At 38.9% G+C, this 20,954-nt stretch overlaps 1 protein-coding gene across 2 annotated transcripts; it reads right to left on the bottom strand.

Annotated features, from left to right (window-relative positions):
- Window positions 1–332: 332 nt before the first annotated feature.
- Window positions 333–20,641, bottom strand: LOC145325281 (bestrophin-1-like). 2 transcript variants are annotated; one of them, XM_080168236.1, is made up of 22 exons: window positions 20,544–20,641; window positions 19,908–19,960; window positions 19,611–19,655; window positions 18,790–18,813; window positions 18,425–18,511; window positions 17,381–17,478; window positions 17,009–17,092; window positions 16,658–16,736; window positions 16,461–16,503; window positions 15,848–15,906; window positions 14,722–14,796; window positions 14,322–14,429; window positions 14,051–14,140; window positions 13,443–13,505; window positions 13,025–13,095; window positions 12,756–12,819; window positions 12,094–12,158; window positions 11,787–11,819; window positions 2,654–2,728; window positions 2,024–2,077; window positions 1,707–1,784; window positions 333–1,164 (listed from the first exon to the last, which is right to left on the bottom strand). In XM_080168236.1, exons 2-22 carry the CDS (start codon window positions 19,929–19,931, stop codon window positions 1,080–1,082), a joined length of 1,404 nt encoding a protein of 467 aa, XP_080024362.1. In that variant the 5' UTR covers window positions 19,932–19,960; window positions 20,544–20,641; the 3' UTR covers window positions 333–1,079. The 2 variants fall into 2 exon arrangements, with proteins under 2 accessions (XP_080024362.1, XP_080024363.1); XM_080168237.1 differs by lacking the exon at window positions 11,787–11,819.
- Between the last annotated feature and the right edge of the window lie 313 nt (window positions 20,642–20,954).

Here is a 20,954-nt window from a genome sequence, read left to right as displayed (position 1 = left end):
TTATAAAATTGTACCAGCACGTATGGATATGTTATTGAGTGTCGCCAGCGATCTAGCAACTCTGCGCCGAAAATCTTTTTAAAGATAGCAGTAGCTGTGGCCCACCATCAGCGCACCTCCGGTTCACCTCTGAATCGCCCTGATTTAGCGCACCATCAAAACGATTTAAAGATCCAGCTCTGGATATAATACGATGATAGAAATAGTTTTTTTTCGTATGGATGAGAAGCGGTTCCTATCCACCGGATTCGAATGAATAATACGAGAAAAAAATATAATTTTATTTCCAGTTTTGTTGGCCCCGGTTTCCTAATACGGCTGTATTTCAAAGCTTTATCATGTAAAACTTTATTTAAAATGATACACAGTTTAAATAATAAGGTAACAGATAAAATAAAATATATTCCATATTTACACACTAAAATTTTTATAGTTTATTTTAATAGAATGTTTGATGATTATGAAATATGAAAATTAAAAGGCTAATTTAATTGTCGTCTTATTTTGTACAAATATTAAAATCTAGAATTATTTACCAAACAAAAAGAGCTGTTGGAACATATATAAGGCATTGCCTTTGAAATTCTTGGAAAAAAATAAATGCCTGCCAATATCATTCTATAATTTAACAAATACAATATAAATACACTAAAGACTGTAGCTACAATAACACTAAATAAAATAGGTTAATATAATTCCATAAAAATATTTCACATTGGTTATTTTATCTTGGTATACCTAATTTCTAACTGATAGGGAAAAATGGCACTTAAGATATTAAAATTTGTAAAATTGCATACTAACCATTTGATTAAAATTCAAGAAAAAAAATACTGAAATGTTACAAAACTTTAGGGTTCATTAAAATTCAGAGGTTATTGCAGGGTTCGGTAATCTCGGGTCATCCACATGTAAGCCTCAGTAAAATCAACGTATTATAATCTAAAAATGATGGATGTCTAAACCTGTTCCTAATATTGTAAGCTGCCTATTTAATAACATGCTTTACGTACCAGAGCGGGTTTTAAGATGAGGCTTACGCGAGGCTGTCGAGCCCTGGATTATTGTATTTTGATATGTTATAATGCATTTTTGATGGCTCCCATGTGGACAGATTGAAGAGCACTTCTGATGGAGTTTCTTCTTAGTGACCCCAGCGAATTCCTAAATATAAATATAATATAAGTAAGCTAAAGGACAAGTTTAAAATCATATTTCTATGGGAGGATGTAGAAACCCTTCTCAAGTTCTCATAATTAGTTTTTAAAAAAATTATACCGTAAAATAATTCCATATTGGTCAGAAAGACAGACAGACTTGCAGATATCCTGTTACCTTATATTAGGATCTTATCACAGGCATAGTCATTTGCTCTACACATACTTTTAATGTCGACATTTCTTACACGGACTGGGCTTGATTCAATTATTCTTATGCGACTGTTTAAAAAATGCAGATAAGAAAAGAAAAATAGAGCGGCGGTTTAGTAGCTGCTAATACATTTGCTGCGTTCTAAGTACTGCTGAACAAGGAGCTAGTCAATTTCTTTGTGAAGTTATTATATCAACATTTGTATATTGTCTGGTTTTGTCGATAATAAGTCTAACATGACCACTATCATTTAATGTCATACTCGATATAAATCATTGAATTAGCAAGTAAACAAAATATTAAGTTTAAATTTTAATGAATTATTATCTAATGACCTGGCACTACTACTACTTGTTCGTCTTCTTGTCCTCTCATTGGAATTCACATCTCCATTAGCAGATATTTCATCAATCCTAGAAAAATTATGATATAACATACAAACATAAAAGATGGATTTTAAAGATCAAAAAGATATATTCACACTTAAAAAGCATACTAAAAAAATAAAATAAAAAAAAAAACTTTTTAAATATCTAGAATTTCCAACAGAGACAGAGAAATCACCGTTTTACACAGACATATATACTACATACAGACGGAGTGCAGGAAGCAAAAGTCTATAGAACACGATTAAAGTTTTTAAAATGTTTACTTGATAGTTGGTATTTTGTCCTCTTCTTCATCAAATCCTTCGTTTTCATCTATTCTAAAGAAAGAAAAATCATAATTTGCAGGATTATAAAAAACAGATTTGTGCAATTACATGTCATAACATTAATTTTAATAGAGGGGGTAAGTTCAAGGAGGTCCAAGGGGGGGGGGGGGGGGTACGGGGTGATTAGCCCCCCCCCCCATTTAAAATTTACCCCCCCCCAAAAAAAAACACAAATTAACCCCCCCCCCCTTAAAAAAATTTACCCCGCCCCCAAAATAAAAAAAATTGGTAGGTTGTTTGTTTATGTCATACTTGGTATATCCTAACTACTTGACCGAATAAGTTTTTGTTTTTTTAGGTTGAAGGTTTAAAACTTCCAAGGGAAACCACCCGAAGAACAAATGACCGCCCCCTCCCATCCAATAGAGGCCTCTTTGAGAGAAGACGCTAGTTTTATAATGCAATACTTATTTCTAGCATGGTGTTGAATGAAAATTAGACCTTTGTCCTTTTAACCTTTTAAAAAAAGGAATTAAACTTAACTTTCCGTGAGTAATTTCTATAAAATAATCTATAGAGGTTCAGAACAAATTTGCATCCAGCAGAAAGTTTTTTGATTCTAATTACCTTTCCAGGGTAAACATTTCTTGTTCTTCTTGTGGTACTTCTACATTAGCAACAGAGCCAAACAATGGATTTTTCCTAAAAAAACATTTGTATAGTAAACGGACAAAAACATGGATTATTGAACTCAAAATTAGCACAAAAAATAAATAATTGAGCCATAGGTTGATTTATAGTTTAAAAAAAAATTAGAGAAAGTGGCAATATATGGGGTTTAAATGTTCGATAAAAGTTTCCTAAATATCTGACTATATTAATATCCATAATGCTTTAATAAGGTTTAATATACTGTGGTAACCGCCTCGGTTAAATGGCCGTTACCCAAGTTCAAATGACTACGGCAGTGCGAACAGACGTGGACACGTATAATTATAGAGAAGCAGGGCTTCTCTAGCTATCACTAAATAACAAACAAGGTCTATTCAGATGTTACTTTATTCAGGGTCCAAAGGTTACTAATTTATAATACAACAAATAATAAATACACAGATTGGAATAAATAATACTAAAGCAAAATCAATATAAATACATATACATTAATCAGAATGGGCAACAATGATCCCCCATCCCTGGAAAGGGTGGGGGAACCAAACAATGCAGCTTAACCATAATACGGCTGTCAAAATCTATCATTAATTTCAAAGCATAGGGAGGGGTCAGGCTGACCCCTTCCCCGGTACTCGGGGAAGGGCACTCGGCCCTTCTCCGAACCAAGGTCAGGGTTGCCACATAACATGGCTCAGGGTTGCCGAATACCACAACTCTCCCCTCAGAAGGCTGGGAGGGGGTTTCCCCACCAGACTTCCGACAGTGGTTGAGGCCTTCGGCCCGCTCATTATGGGACTGTTATTTACAAGGGTTAACAATTCAATGGAATCCTAGTGGTGCTTTTCAGAGTTGATGGGCCCCCAACGTGGGGTAGAAGGTAGAGGCCGGCTTTTGTTGGGCACGTAGCTCGGCACCAGCGGGTGTCAGGCCGCCATGGGGCGCGGACGCTGCTGGGCCGGTCAGCAACAGGGCGTTCTGGTTGGCGGTGGCAGCGGCTGGAGCACTGGCTACCAGGTTGACTGTCTGGGCGACAGCCTGGCCTCCCGAGGGGCCGCGGGGATTTCCGGAGTGCGGCCCAGGCTTGCCTAGGCGGTCATTCCCACTATCGGCTGATTTCATAGACACCATTTCCTCGGCTGCTTCCCTGCCAATATGAATGGCATCCCAGTCTACTGAAAAGTCCCGGGACTTGGCATGGTTGGCCCTGGCCCTGGCCAAGGCCTTACGATACAAGGTTGGGTGATACAGAAACACTTGCGACATCGCGTTCAGGGCGGCACGTACACCTCCTTGTGCAGCTGCCAGGGAAATGATGGTTAAGTCCCCCAGTAGCTTGAGAATCAACAGCAACAAGCACAGTATGGCTGCGCCATCTCCCCACTCGTGAATAGCTTGTCTGAATCCAGGGTTTCCTCCCCTTCCTCCGCCAGTCGGTCAATATTATAGGACACGATTCCATGGTCTCCGGTGGCTGAACAGCTGCCCTGCTGGACGCAGGAGCCATACAAAAGGCCGGTCAGCATGGGGGCCTTATACGCCGGAAACGATACTAGCTGCTGCCAATCATTCAGCTCGGCCTGGGAATACAACCCTCCCGAGCTAAAGTCATCCAAGGGCTCGGTCAGCAGTTGTTAGGGTGTATCCAGCGGGGGCGGCCTCTTCTTAGGGGCTGGAGTTAGCTCTATCCACCCTTCCTCGGCATGTACAGTTAGGGGGTAGGTGGAGGAGCAGGGAATCTTGGTGGCGTGACCGCTATACACCTTTGTCACGGCATCTACAAATCCTGTGGGCTCCACCGGCACCTTGTCCCAGCATTCATTGCTCTCCCTTACCACGTATTTATTACGCTGGCAGGTAAGCTGGAGCAATATATCTCCCCTCAAGATAGAGAACGTGCTCCCCTGGACACGCACCGGATGGGCCGGGTCTAGCTGCTGGAGCTTCCAGCAGTTGGCCGCTACCTCTTCTGCTGCTGCGCTTCGCATCCGCGTTTCCAGGGTAAATCCGATGTAGGCCGCGTGTATCTGGGCCTGGAGGGGGACATCCACGTCCCTAGCCGATACTCTGGGCAACGCTGCCGCGGCCGGGTCGGCTGCCACGAACAATGCTGGGTGGTTGGTAGCATGGGCTTCGAAGTTGCAGTTCACTATCGAGGTGGGGGTAGTCATGTTGATAAAGAATTGTGCCTGATGGTCAACCAGGAATGCATCCATCACCAGGCTGGGCTGGAGGCTGCGGATCAGTCTCAAGGGGCAATCTCTCCCCAGGTGGTCCCACACGTACGTGGCCTCTCCGGTGACGCAGGACAGCTCGGACTGGGGACACGCCAGGGTCAGGTGGTCAGACTGGGACTCCACCCGTCCGTTCTCAACTACGTAGGTCTCCTCCTTGACCAGCAGCCGTCGCTCCTGGAGCACTAACTCATTGCGGTACAGTTGGCCCTCAAAATGGACGTCCTCCCCTTCACAACCCACCCCCTCGGGGCTGTTGACCAGTGCTCCCACCATATCAAGGGTGAAGAACAGGGGGTGGTTCAGCTGGAACGTCAATGGCTTGGTCTTGCCTGGCAGGGTGTAGACTCGGCTCCGGGCCAGGTCCCGGCAAGTCTCTGGGTCAATCTTGGTTGGCCGCATGAGGGTGGGGACCAACGTCACCTTCAGGTGGCCCCAGACTCCACACCTGAATGTCCACTGGGACACTGTGAGTTGACAGCTATATCCCGTGGTCTCCCGGATCTTAACTTGCTGCAGGATATGTACCTCATGGCCCAGAGGCACCTCCTGGTGTAGCGGCTCCTTGCTACACATCTGCTCTTTGTTGAAGGCGGTGACATAGCTGGTCGTAGGCCACACAGCTGCTAGCAATAGGCCCCACAGAACCATCCACCAATGGGAGAACCTGCCAGACAGCCACCATCCTCGTGCGCGCATCTGGGGGTTCTCGGCTCTGGCCACAACGGTTTCCTGGGAAGGGAGACTGCTGGTCTGCTCCTGGCTAGATATAAATTTCCATTGAGTGTTATCCTTAGACGCCCGGGGCTTCCCAATACCCTCCCCAATGACGGACTGACAGGCGACGGGCGCCTGTCTGGGCGTCGGCTCCCCTTCCCTCATCCATGGCATGCCCAGTGGCATGGGGCTCTAGTGCGTGTGGCACAGGCTCGCCCTGTACTACATCCCTCCCCTGCCCTAGGAACTCAGGTGCATGTGGCACAGGCAAGTCCTGATACCCCAAATCTCAATCTCCCCAGCCTCTGGTGCGGGGGGCACAGGCAAGGCTGGAGGGTTACAATATTTTGGGTACAATGTATTTGTCAAATTTAACTTATCCTGGCTCGGTTGAGGGGGGTAGACAGCTGGACACAGTTGAGGGTGAGGGACAGCTGGACTCTCCCTGCTGGCTGGGGGCTCTGGCTGACTGGGGGTGACGGGTGTCACCCCTTCCTCTGGGGCTGCGGGCTCGTTCCGGGGTCCAGGTCTCTCGGTGGCGGCGACAGTTGCCGCCCCAGGCACCAGCGTGGGGGCGCTGGATAGCACCCCCCAGTCTTCACAGGTGGCGGCGACGGTTGTCGCCCCAGACATCAGCTTGGTGGTGCGGGGCAGCACCTCTCGTCCTTCCCAGGTGGCGACGCTGGTTGGCGTCCCATACATCGACTCAGACTCGCTGGCTAGCGCCTCTTGCCTCTCCCGCTTGGCGGCCGCCAGGGCTTCCCCGTACACCGTCTTGGTGGCGCTGGGTAGCGCCCCTCGGCTCTCGCTGGGGGTGACAGGGGTTACCTCCTCCTTTGGGGGACTCGGTCTGGCGGGTACCATCATGTTGAGGCCGAATGGCAGAGGCCGCAGGACTTCTGGCTCCGCAATGTTGGTTGGCTGCATGAACTCCGGTCCCATGTGGTTGAGGCTGAAGCCCAGGCCTACCCGGTTGGGTTCAGCCGCTCCTCCCAGCACGTTGATCCTGGCTGGGATGGTCCCAAACTGCGGCATTCCTTCTGAGTGGCCCATAGCGCTGGGGGCGGCTGCTTGCTGGAGTGTTGCTGGCGGCGCGCTCCCTTCCATGTTGGCTACCTGGGAGCTGGGTTTCCCTGAGTTAGCGCCCTTGCCGGCTACGCGTCTCCTCCCGGCTACCTGGTCCCAGTCAGCCTTGCACTCGGCTGCCGTTTGGCCTGAGTAATGGCAGCGTTCACATCTGGCAGGCCGGTCACGGCGGGACTGGGTGCGTCGCTATTCTAGGCTGACCTCCATAGGCGTAGGACAGTCTCTGACTCGGTGGCCTTTCCCATGGCAGCGGTAGCAGCGGCCTGGAATCTTGGAGGCGTCGTCTGGTGCAACCTTCCCCATCTGGTGGAGACCCGGAGCCAAGGCGCCAATCTCCATTGGCTCCGAATCATCATACTGTGGCAACTGGACGCTGTCCGATCCTGTGAGTCCGTCGGTGGCGTCCACCAGGCACACACCCTCCTTCAGCTGCTTGGTGATCATGGTCACGGTGAACATGGCTCGCCTCGTGTACTCAGGTACCAAGGCGATCTCATGTCCCATCATTTCACGTTTCAGGTTGGCATTACGGATGCCGCGGTTAAGCTCATCAATGAGCAACTCCAGATCTTCGTGGCTGTAGGCCTCCCTGTACAGGGCGCACTTTGTGGAGATGTAGGCCTGGATGGGCTCCGTCGAGTGTTGCCTGTAGTCCCTGAAGGCTTGCTTCAGGGTCTGGGACACATAGGCAGGACGAAACAACATTTCACACTCGGCCTTGACTTGTTCGTAGGTCAAGGCTTGGCCTGCCTCCCCAAACAAGTGGGAGGCCATCTCCGCCGCCTGCCTGCCAGGGATAGTAAGAGGGCGTTGCGGCGGTTCAGCGTGTCATGGGCGGGTACGCGGTAAGCCGCCCATGACATTTCCAGCCTCCGGATGTGGGAGTTCCAGGACTGCTTGGGCGGTCCTCGGTACTCCAGCAGGTTACTCAACATCAGCTTGCGGTGCTCGGCTGGAGCTGGCTGGGGATCGTCCTGGAGCCATCCTTGGAGCTGGTCGCCTCCTTGCGCTTGTTGTTGCTCCATCGGGTCAAAGGTTCAGTGTCGGGTCACTAATTCTAAGTCAACACTATAGGCTGCTTATTAGGGTGGGTTCATATCGGAATTAGACAAAGCGGGGATATGCAACAGATAAAATTAACCTTAAAAACATTTCTGACCGAAAAAGAATTTTAAAAAATTGAGTTTTAGAACACGACCACTTAAAAATATAATTCATTACTTATTAGTATGCAAAGACGACATTCAAAAATTTTTTTGAATCAGAACTATGGCTTCATGGTGCTCCCTGGAAAGGCATTGAGGAGCTGAATCAGGAACTTTTGTCCGTTTCAAAATATCTCGTTCCTAGCCTTAGAAATCACTAAAAAACCAAAAAAATTTAAGGTTTATTGAGAATTGTCCAATTTGTAGAGGTTTTTTTAGATTTTCTCAGGCTAGGAACGAGATTTTTTGAAACGGACAAAAGTTCCTGACTCAGCTCCTCAAGGCATTTCCAGGGAGCACCATGAAGCCATAGTTCTGATTCAATAATTTTTTTACTCCCATTTACAAATAGCTATACAATTGAATGTCTGGTCGTCAGCGGTTTTAAGACTTAGGATAAATTTTAAATCATCCAGAGGTGTATTATATCTATATAAATTGAGTGCAGATCCCCGCTTTGGCCTCAGAAAAAAAATGTCCAAAATCGACCCACCCTACTGCTTATACTTATGGTCACTATTCTAGCAACCGCTACCGTTTATCACTTGGTTGGTAGTTTGAACTACAAATATATATAAAATAGGTGTACACTAGGGTACTTTTCACTAGCTTCTCAGCTTTAGGTTAGGCTGGTAGGTGTAGAGAGTTGTTGAGGGTCTGAACTGCTGTCAGGAACTGATTTAGTTTTCCTTATCACACTGTAGATAGGGGGGAGGAGCTTTGCAAGTTTTTTCTAAAAATATATCTTTTGTATGCTATAGAGTGGCTCCGCTCCTGTGTGTGTGTGTGTGTGTGAAATCCCCTTTCTCACAACGCGCCTACGCGCCGTCAGAGTGTGCACACAGATGAAACGCGCATCTATCCCTCAATCTGCTCTCTCATTGGTCCGCTTTATCTCCTTTGTCCGTCAGATTTTCGTTGCGTTCCGAGCTTCGCTGCGCAACCCGTGAAATGCACTCCGTTCTCCCGGTCTCGGTCTCTGCACGGTAGACGGACTTATCCGAGTGTGGGGAGAAGGGGGAGCGCGTGAGGGGACGGGGTAAGGACGCCCTTCCCCAGGTGGGGAGGGGGGTGCCGCAGGCTTGAGGTGACTGGGTTATAAGGTAGGTGGGCTTCTCCCTTAATCCTTGGCTTATCAGATATCACCTCGATTGTATTTACTTCAATTTATGGGTAGCCCCTCCCCTTCCGTTGGGATAGGGGGTGTATTTGCCGTGCTGCAGGTTTGGGGGTCCGAGTGTTTACCAATGCATTGTTAGCTTGCACCTAGGTTCTATTTTTGGCTTATCACAAGTTCTATTTTCGGCTTATCACAATCCACGGCAATTATTTACCAAACCCTGCCCATAAATCTATTGCTTAGCCTTCACACCAGGGAGGTAATCCATAAAATCTGATACAATATCTGTTTTTTCTCAATGGGTGGCTGCGCTGTAGCCTCTCAGGATACTTGGAGTTAACGTAGTTTTTCTCCTGTTTGGTACACTACACTCCTATTTTCGCTCACAGCTCGCAGCTGTTTTGCTTGTTTCAGCCAGTTGGCGGCAGGGAATGACCCGTCCTGCAGCGCCGTGGGTCCGAATCCGGTTGGTGGCGGCAGGGAATGTCCCGTTCTGCAGCGCCGTGGGTTCGAATCCCGCTATCTTTTGCAGTAAGTAGTGGCCTGTTTTCAGCCGTCTGCAATTATTTGGCCTGTTTCAGCCCGTCCGCAGGCCTGTTTCAGCCTTTGAGCGCCCAATCCTCCGTTAGATTTCGTCGCTCTCCGCGGTTCTCCATCGAGTTTCGCCGCTCTCCGCGGTCTTCCGTCCGATTTCGCTGCTCTCCGCAGCTCTGGTTCCGCCACTCTCCGTGGTCTTTCGCTAGGTTTCGCTTCCACAACTGCCGGATACAGAGTTAGACCTTGCTATCCAGGGTGGGTAATTCAGGTTGCTTGTGTCAGTTTTGCCAGTTTCACTGCTGGGAGTACCTTAACCTCAGCTGCGCGTCTGCTCTACACTTGTGTTTGCCGTAATCTCACACAGCTGTCACCAATTTGTGGTAACCCCCTCGGTTAAATGGCCGTTACCCAAGTTCAAATGACTATGGCAGTGCAAACAGACGTGGACACATATAATTATAGAGAAGCAGGGCTTCTCTAGCTATCACATAACATGGCTCAGGGTTGCCGAATACCACAATACTATAATGTGGAAATACCCAAACAAAATAGGAAAATAAATGTCAAATTTAAGGATTTTTCCATGGTAAATTACTGCATTTGAAAACAATAGTAGTTATGTAAAAAAATATGTGTTAATGTATAGTTAATATCCTACAGTATACTATAATAGTTTTGTTGCATTAAAAGGTCAATAATTTAAAAAAAATACTAGTATAATGGACTATTCTAATATGAAGCAAAAAAGCTGGCTATTAAGCATTTAAAAAATTTAAACTTGAGGAAAATTGGGATAACATGATAAATGGACCATATACAGATTTTTGGGTTAAGCAAGGGTAAATGTGTTTGAATCAGGTATATTGAGATAAATCAGCCAATGCAGTAAATTATAAGTATTTATAGAAAAAGAAAACAAACAAAAGTTGATTGGCCAAGAAAATTAGCATATAATATCTTATTGTTTCAATAGCACCCCATCTTTCCAACTTTAACCTTCTTTATGTTATTTCAATTTGTTTACAATTAAAATTTTAAACTGAAATTTAGGTGCAATGAACTGAGTGATGCATTTATATAGCATACAAATAAATTTAAAATACATTTAACTATTTAAGTATAATCTAAAAATCCAACAACAAACACCCTATTAGAAAGGAGCTTTTAGTGATGGGGGATTGTACTCTCTAGGATCTAAAAAGGAAGGGTATTGTATATAACACCCAAAAAAACATTGAGGTATACAATGAGGGGGTAGGTTAAGAATTACATCTAAAGGGGACTATCCACGAACAAGAGCAAGTGATTTTAAGCACGTTCCAGCATTGATCCATAAAATTTTTTTAGTGAATATACTAGGTTTATGTTTAATATTTGGTTTATCGACTAAAAAGTTAGGTTTTACCATGGTGTTAAATGGAAAAATAACTTTGAAATGTAAAGGATAAAATAGAATAACACGGCAGAAATGCATCTGTAAATTGCAAAAGTCCATTAATTTAACTGTTTAAGATAATAGTAGTTACCAACCCTTTTTCTAAATATACATTTTAAACAAAATAATATACTTTTGTGTCAAAGCGTTTAAACAACAGTTTGAACTTATCAAAACATTTGATGATATATGCACCAAAAAATGCATTTCAAAGTTTTTCCATATAAAACTATGGTAAAACCTAACTTTTTAGTCGATAAACCAAATATTATACATAAACCTAGTATATTCACTAAAAAAATACTATGGATCAATGCTAGAAGGTGCTTAGAATCACTTGCTCTCGTTCGTGAATAGTCCCCTTTCCTATTTAATATAGCTCAGTTTTGCTTAATTATTAGGAGAGGGAAAGGGTATATACTTTTTGGTAAATTTCTCCCCTATCCAAATTAAAATCTTGTGCACGCCATTGTGTAACTCGTACACCAACTAAGATAAAGCAAGCAGGAGGTAAAAATTGTATCTCTTGCTGCAATGATATAATACATGACATATCTTAAATGACAGGTGCTGAAAATGCATGCATAGTTAAATTTTTGACCAAAATCGCGCAATATAAAGGTTGGCTCTCAGTGTAAGTAAACAGTTCCATTAAATAAGTTCCAATAAGGTACATCCCAAAATTCATAATTTTATCAAAGCTACTCTATATAACTCATTTATTTAGGTTTTAACCTTTAATACTCATAAAATCTACCTGTCAGGTTTACCATTGGAGAAACCAGGAAACCTTGACATAAGGATGGAGTAAGTATAATCATGTAGTTCCTTTATTCACCAAACAAAAGGGATGGTTACATAAGAGTATTTAAATCATTAGCAATAAACCATATTTTTCACATGACAAATCCTTCAGTTATCGCATTCTAGACTAAAGTTGACAAAAAAATGTATTAAAGAACAACTTCTTATTAAATTACCTTAATGTAACCATCCCTTTAAATATTACTAGAAAAAAGTGATAGTAAGGATGAAGAAGAAATATTTTGATATTTGTTATGAACCTGAAGTGTTCAGCCGCAATAGTGTAGGGCAACTCCTCAGGTACTCCTTCCTCCCAATATTGATCCTAGCAAGAGTATTAGTCATATTAATTAAATATACATTATCATTAAAGCCCAACATTCCAAATGTTAATATAAAATTACTTAGTTTTGAAAAACACCAGAAATAAAAAAAGTAATTGTTACATAATAACAATACTATCAGCCAGGGGTTGTGCATTCAAGGGGTTAAAAAGGTGGAAGAAAATAGCCTAAAATCACCCTGGTGCTAAAATCCAAAAATAAAATAGCCTAAAAACATCAAAGGTAAAGATTACATCAAAAGGAGAAATCAATCGGTTCAGTACTTACCAAAATCTTAAGCTTCAGACAAATTAAAACCTTACTTTATAGTAGGATTAAGATTACAAATAAACCAAAATTAAAACAAAACCTATATTAAAACAATTATGAAGTGAGGATTCATGTGGACTAGTAAATAGTACTCGCACCCTTCATGATAAATCATTACAGAACATAACAGGCATTTTACCCCATAAATGGATATTATATTATATCTGAAGAGAGGAATTCTCTGTCTAATAAACCAATCTGAATATAAATCAATCCCTTTCAACCCTGACGTGGAAAGTATATTTTGTTAAAATAAAGGAAAATTATACCTTAACAAGTTCTGGATGTTCTGAATGCATTTCATCAACAATCAAATATGCTACTTGTAGATTTCTTAATAAAAATACTTTAATTTGATTTGGTTCGCATATTTAAGAGTTCTTAACAAGATTGCTGAAATAAAATATTAAAAAATAACTCCAAATTGCGTTTCTAGATCACTATTTTGATTAAATACTTTGCTTTGATCAATAAAATATAGAATTTATTGAATGTTTTGTTGGGCTTCCACAGGATTGAAATATTTGTAATGTTGTACCTATCAATAAGCCAATTAACTTCGAAATCATCATCATCCTCTCCAAATGGATTTATAAAAACCTCAGCAACCTAAACAAGATACTTTTTATTTAAAAAGTTTATTTTACATTTTTTTCCATACTTGAGAACAGGTGCAAAAAAGATTTATTCATAACGGTTTCTAATATGCTAAATGTTGATTTTCAAAACTATAATTTTGTTTGAATGCCATAAAACTAATATGCTAACAGAAATCTTATTACAGGAGGTGAAATTATAATTCTTTTCCACTTCGAGGTGCATTTTACTTTGAGCTGTGTTTATAAACCTAGCTCAAGTATAACGTGCCTTCCACATGATTTTAACATAGATTTTAAGATTTTAACCTGATACATTACACCAAACATAAAAATAACACAATAATGTAAAATGATTACCTTAAGCCATCCCATGTAGAAGAAGAATTGAGCAAAGGTCAAGAATGGAATAACAAGGTCAACCTTAATATTTAGCATTATTTAATAGGAGCGTACGAATTTTTAAGCTTTTTTTTAACTACCCCCCCCCCCCCCATCACTCCACTGTTTAAGAATCATATAACATGTTTAGTACAACAGATTTTAAGGATATTTTTGTGCAGAAACACGCAACCTTTGCTACCTCGAACTTAATATAAAAGAAATCTTCTATTTTAAAATTATTTAAAAGTGGGATCATGAAAAGAAAACGAAGTTGCGGGTTTCGTCGTATTTTCAAAGTAGGTTTTCTTCTATTTCAAGCCCCTGCAGAGGGCTCTAACCCAGCGGGGCAATCATTAACATAAACATTAACATTTACTTAACCTAACCTAACCTAAAATAACCAATCAAAAACAACTGTGAAAATACGACGAAACCCGCAACTTCGTTTTCTTTCTATGATCCGAAAAGTGTATTTTAGATCAGATAAACAAATCGTAATATAACCTATTTAATTTTAGTAAAAAATGATGTAAGGGGACTAGGAGACTAGGGGGTGAAGTTATTAATGTTAAAAAGTTTTTTACCTCGTGTCCAGGAATACCCAATTCAGGATTAAGAAATTGTCTTCCCATGAGACAGGCAGCAAAAAATGTATACACAGCTAGTGTTACCACCTAAGATTATGGAAATGGAAGGGCCTCTTTAAAAAATAATATATATAATGTTTAGATGATGCTTTTTTGTATAATTGTATGTGCTAATAGTTGTGCTTAAATAAATGAAAGGACGGGGCTGAATACAGCTGCCGAGCTAAGCAGAATCCTAGAGAAGCTCCGCGCTATTGAAAAATATTACCTGGGTATAAACAAGAGGTACAGAGATCCAGTCATAATCCAACAAGCCTCCACATTTTCCACGAAATTTGTTTATCTCATGGATTATGGAGTTAAATGAGTAATCATCCTAAAAAAGTAAACTTATTGGAACCAAATAGAATTTAGGTATATCTTTTTAAATGTATGTCACAAATCCAAAGTCTTAGAATCATTGAAATAAAAGCAATAAGCATAATGTTAAATCATAAATGTTAAATTATAAATGTACAACATAAGAAAATTATTTTCAAAATTAAACTTAAAAAAATCATTTATTGTATTTCAAAATTTTCATCAAAATCCACGATCTCATTTTTAAATGGTTCTTTGCTATAAAAACGACCATTCTAAGTGATAAAATTTTTTAAATACTACCCTACCTTAATCTTTCCTTCTTTCTTAGCTCTAGTGAGAATAGCTCCAGCCCAAACCAGACTCAACCAATACTTAGGGTGCTAAAACATAACATTTTTTTTGTAGCTTTTACTTAAGGCAGCCTAAGCTAAAAATAGAAAAAAATGAAAATCTATAATAACTCAGGGAAAAGGGAATGATATTAGTGACAAACAATTCTAAAGGAAAATTTCCCAACAACCTTTTTCCCCTTTTCCTCTCCTTCTTACCCACCCCTTTTCAGTTCCATGAAAAAGCAAAATATACCACCACCATACTTGAAAAGGTTTCGTGATTTTTTGTAGAATTGATTGTTAGAATAGCTACCCCTGGTAACAACTGAAAAAGGAGTCGATCTAGCACCTCAGCCAATAAGCAAATAAAAATAAAAATGAGAATTTATTCAATTCCTAAAAATGTAAGCCGTCTATCTTAAATAGGAGTCGAGAAAATCACAAAAACTTAAAAATCTAGAAAATATGCAGAATGTAAACTTATTTAATCCCATAATATTCAGTCGTCTATCTTGGAAAGGAGCCCCTAAAACGATTTAGACGTTCATTTCAAACTATAGAGTAGCTTCGCTACTAGAAATATTAATTATTATAACATGAAGTTTAAAAATTAAAAAAGTGTTTTTATAGCATAATATTAACACACAATGTAAGTCTGTGGTACTTTACTCAAAAATTATGCAACTATCTACTTTGCTACAAAAATAAGGTCTACACTTTTTATTAACTGGTTTTATTAACAAACTGTTTGTGTCTGTCTGTCTGTCCTTTGGTCTGAAAATTTATCTGTCCTATCATTCCTTCTGAAATGCTCAGGTTATATTTTTTATAGAACACACAAAGCGAGTTCTATAAAGCATACTATCAATGTAAAAAAGAACTATATTCTCTGAAGTTAGTATTCGGATGACTCGGAGATTGGAAATGAGAATCCTCTGACCAATCTTAGATGCAAAAGTTTGTTCAAACGGACTTAAACGCAAGTAGCGGTGATACTAATAATACCTGCGTACACGTATCTAGTTATAGAGTAGCTGTGATACTAATAATACCTGCGTACACGTATCTAGTTATAGAGTAGCTGTGATACTAATGATACCTGCATACACGTATCATCAAGTGTCTGAATAATTTTCTCCTCGTTATCTGTTATCAAACCTAAAGTTACAATAAAATATCAGGCTAAATACTCAACAGTTTGTTTATTACTTTAAAATAGCGTAGGTCTAAAAGTAACAGTAAAGTAAACTTTTCTATATTTAGGGACGGTGGTCAGTCCGACTGTAACGGATTTTCCTAATTTTGCCATGTTCCAATTTAAAATTTCCTATAGTGATTCCAGTAACAATACTTGTACTAAAGTAACAGGATGTCTGTTTGTTTGTGTGTTTGTACCAAAGGATCTCGCTAACCGCTGAACCGATCGGGTTCTCCTTAACAGGGTAGCTGCTCATAGGTCCCGGGAAGGTTTATAACTATTTTGGGGGAAGGTACCACCACCATCTCAAGAGAAATCGCCCCTAGAAAAAAATTCCCCCCCCCCAAATTTTTTTTTTTAAACTAAAATTAAAAATAGGGGGAAGCAACCACCCGCCAAAAAAAAGAAATACCCCCAAAATTTTTGTAAAATCCAAATAATAAATTGGGTTATAAATTATATAATAATAGACGGGAGGACGGACGAACGGAGATACATTAAATGTTAATACTACCTGCGTCTGTAAGGTGATGTAAAGTGGGAAATCTCTTTTTAACCTTAAATAACAATAGATCATCACAATTTTGGAAATGCTATAACTAGAATATGTTTGTACGGCACTTAATTTAATGGGTATGCATAAAAAAAGTATTATTCATTGTCTTATCCCTTGAGATCCCTGGTTTTAAATACACAAAAATATAATTATACCTTAATACTTATCATCCTAAGAACTTGAGTTTGAGCTACAACAAGATATCTTACAATTGTTCTTCTCATCAATCTCGATCTAGATATATATTTCAATACAAGCAAACTTCTCTAGAGTGGTGCATATCCTTATATCCGTCATTTACAATAACTGATCATCATGATGTTGTATTATAAAGCATTTTAGAAAAGCAATCTACAGATTTAAAAATAAATTTGTTTAATCTTCGCAAACAATAAACATTGATGTTTGTTTGTCTATACGTGGTATTTTTATTGTGCTATGTCATATGTATATGGAGCTCCTTATGTCTAGACATTTTTAATGATTTAAAATTATACACTGATTACCTTTCATCTTGTCCCTGAAGACAAGTTGAAATGAAAAGACAGCAAGAGTCAGGCCAGGGTAGAGAATTATACTGAGCCCACCATCTACAAATTAAATGTAAAAACTTTATAGAACTTTTATAGAACAAGTATTTAAACTAAACTTATAACACAAATATAATTTCTTCAGTTTAACTAAAACAAAATTTTTAACTAACAAACACGATTTAAACAATATACAATGCAGGTAGGTTAAAAAAGTAGAGTATTATGACTAATAATTCTGATATTTTCACAGTTTGCCTTTTGTACTTTATCAGCTTTTTCTAAGGTTGTTTCTAAGAATATTTATATTTCACTTTGTACCTAATTAAAAACTATAAAAATAATAACCTGGTGATAATGATAGAAACATAGAAACCAAGAACAAATGTTAATGGGATGGATGTGGATAATTGGTCACAGTACTTTGATATCTCCTCAAACTTTTCCTAAAAAAAATAAAAGTTATAGGATGTCCACCTGTCTCTCACTCTCTCAGTCAAAGTGTTTAAAGCAAAATATCTACCTCATGGTTCTCCTCTACAATGAAGATTCTTATGTGTTCATGATTATTACTATGACCCTCCCAAGCATAGACGTCCAAGGGGGGGGGGGTAATGGGGCGATTACCCCCCCCATTTAAAATTTACCCCTACCCTGGGGGTGCCGTAGGCACTCCCAACCATTTAGGAGGGGGTATTTACCCCTGCTAACAGATTTCAGGGGGGGCAATTTTAACCCGGGGTAAAAATTTTGGAGGGGGGAAAAAAAATTTGCAGCGCGCTTCGCCCCCCAAAAACCGAATTACCCCCCCCCCCCTTAAGCGGATATGCCACTAGCTTCTAGGAGCTCAGTATTTCAACTATGCAAAGGCCCAATACTAAAAATTAGATAGCCTAAAACAACCCGTTTACCTATGAGAAGCTCCCAAAAAATGGAGAACTCAATCGGTTCAGTAGTTATTAAGCTACAGACAAACAACGCTACTATTTTATTTAATAGGATATTTGATTTTCTCTAAAAAAAAATGGTTGCATATGAATTTGTGTGGGTTCACCATTTTCAGCGATGTAAAAAATGGTAAAATGTTCCTTGTAATTAATATCTAAAAAAAAATATACACAATTATCTAGCAGCTTATTGTATGCTTTTTTCTTCAGTAAAGCTTTCCCTCTGTGCTAAATTGTGCTACATCTTCGATATTCAGATTATTTGTTGGCCGCTTAAAATGGTATGCGGGCATGACATGTACGTATAGTCATTTGGCAGCTAGTAGCCTTTAAAATTCAGACATTTTTGGTGCTATTCGTTACCAGGAACATTTTACCATGAACTGCAGTTGACCCGTAATTTGTAATATTGAATTTTTATTTTTAACCTTTTATAACTTCTTACCCTTCCATATTCATTCAGAGCAAATCTGTAAGTCACAGACAGTGCAAAATAGAATACTGAGTAGGTAGCCAAATTCGGTAGCACCAACTAAAAAAATAGAACGCTGAATAGGTAGCCAAATTTGATAGCATCAACCAAATAAAATAGAACACTGAGTAGGTAGCCAAATTAAATAGCAATAACTAAATAAAATAGAACACTAAGTAGGTAGCAAAATTTGGTAGCACAAACTAAATAAAATAGAACACTGAATAGGTAACAAAATATAGTAGCATAAACTAAATAAATTTCCATTCACTTGTAATTTTTCTTTTGTAATTGAATAGGTAGTGTTGTTTCAAAATATTTTAAAATAAAAACCTTACCTTATAAATGCTACCTTTCCACCTATAACAGCATGATTTTAAATAAAATTATAATTTTCATCATAGCTAAAAAGTTAACTTTCTGTTTTGATTAATAATTAATTTTAATATATTCCTTTACAAGCGAAGCTACTTTGTAAGATGTTAGCCTTGTCTGTCCTTCTGTAATCTTAGGGTGAGCCAATTTTTATTTGTAGTGCAGATCAGGGAGGAAGGGACATTTGGCTGTTTATTACAATAGTCCACAAAGTTTTATAATAAACGTTTCCTTATCCGTTGGGGACTTTATTGCATTTTGATTGTTTGTTTCATTAAGTTGAGTGTCCAAACGTTTCAACCAACAATTGTAATTTAAAAACTCTGTATCGTCATTGGGGATGTACATCAATTAATCGGCCATTGTCTTAACCTTTTTTCTTGGGGGAAGAAATGTTGTAGATTAATGTCTAAAGGTCTTTCTGGTTTTAAATTTTTTAGTATACGTATATTTAAAACCATATTTTGAATGATTTAGACAGTTATGAGCCTTAGGTTATAGAATTATCGTATTATTTTTCCTGACATATAGCCCTAGATCTATCTATAGGTAATATATTATAATGAATTATATGAATTCAAGTCAGGCTATATTATTCAATAAACTCACAACTTACATATCATTTACTTAGGTATCTTAATTTACTTTATATAGTGTGGAGCCAGTTATCTTAAAACACAGACGAGAAAATATAATTTGTTCGGTGACTGTGTCATACAGACAGATAAAATACAGACCCTAGCTACAGATTATAGAAAACTTTTGTTTCAAATCATGTTTTCCTGAATAATATTTTCCAGAACACCCCAAGCCCCTTGCAGGTTGCCACCTGAAAATAATTAACCTCAACTAATTTAGCAAAGTTTTAAAAAGTAAGCCTATTTAGGAAAAAGATGTATTTAACTATCAAAATTGGATATTAATAGGTTTCTTCTTGAGTTTTATCATTCTATCGTTATTTCTCTTCAAATGCATATCCTCAAAACATACGACCTAATTTGTAATCGTTTGTTAGCTTTTATAGGTAAATCCTTTTACAGAAAATTATTCTTTTATCTGACGACATTACAGAAGTACTTACCTCTCTTGTATAGGAGATTGTCATTATTTAGCATTCACAAAAAGTTCTGGAATCTGAAGAAATCATAAGAAATATGAAATTATGATAGGTAGGATCAAAGTTATAGAAATGCTACGCATCCAATGTTTAAAATTTACTAATTCTATTACACTAATTCTTGTATATTGTATCCAATAACCCATGAAATAAAACTATATATGTATCATGTTTGGTGGATTAATAATAACTGTTGTAGAAATAAGTTTAGCAGTTATTGGACTTCCCCGTACTAAAACAAAGGGGGGCAACAGAGTAATTCAAAATAGAGCTTGTCAAAGGGTTAAATTTTCGTTAGACAAAATATTAAACATTTTGGTGAATGATATTTTTATGAATATGTTCTCTCATTCGTTGACTTAAAAACTTTTGAGACTTTTGTTTAATCTCGATTTGGTAGTTTCCAAACGTTTGCACCAATTATTTCAATCTACAATAAAGGTATTTCTGTTGATCATAATTTTGTGTGTGTAAATCCTTGTCCCTTTAAATCCCTGGTAAATTATCTCTACTTCACTCTTTTCACCTATATTTTCAAGATACCAAAGGATTTTACACATGAGAATTGTAGATTTAATCTATTAAGAAAAAATAGCCTACCTTTAAACAAAGTTTATCATGAATATTTAATATATTTCTTTTTCTTCTGAAATACATCAGATATGGAAAAAATTATTGAATCTGATAATTTTAGCAAATAACTCATTTAATTTTCATCAACCTAATTATAAATGCTATTTTCATAGCAAATAAGATATAAACTAGGTAAGGAATAATAACACTCAAATTATAACAATAAAAATCACAATAACAGATATAACACCCTTTCACTGAGAAAGTCAATAACCAAAAGACAAACAATCATCAATGTAAATTTTGAATAAAAAAATAGTTACTTGTATAAAAGCAAAAGAACAGTATGGGCAAGGCTCTAGATATATTGTGAAACAAATGCATCAATTGTTCAAGAAACCACCTTATATACATTTGTATTTTATAGTACGTAACACG

The sequence above is a fragment of the Acartia tonsa genome, chromosome 7 (genome assembly GCF_053477335.1).
Source record: "Acartia tonsa isolate MP-2025a chromosome 7, ASM5347733v1, whole genome shotgun sequence".
In the NCBI taxonomy this organism is placed as follows: Eukaryota; Metazoa; Arthropoda; class Copepoda; order Calanoida; family Acartiidae; genus Acartia; species Acartia tonsa.
Note: the sequence above shows the minus strand (reverse complement) of the source record. Positions and strands in the feature narration are given on the sequence as shown.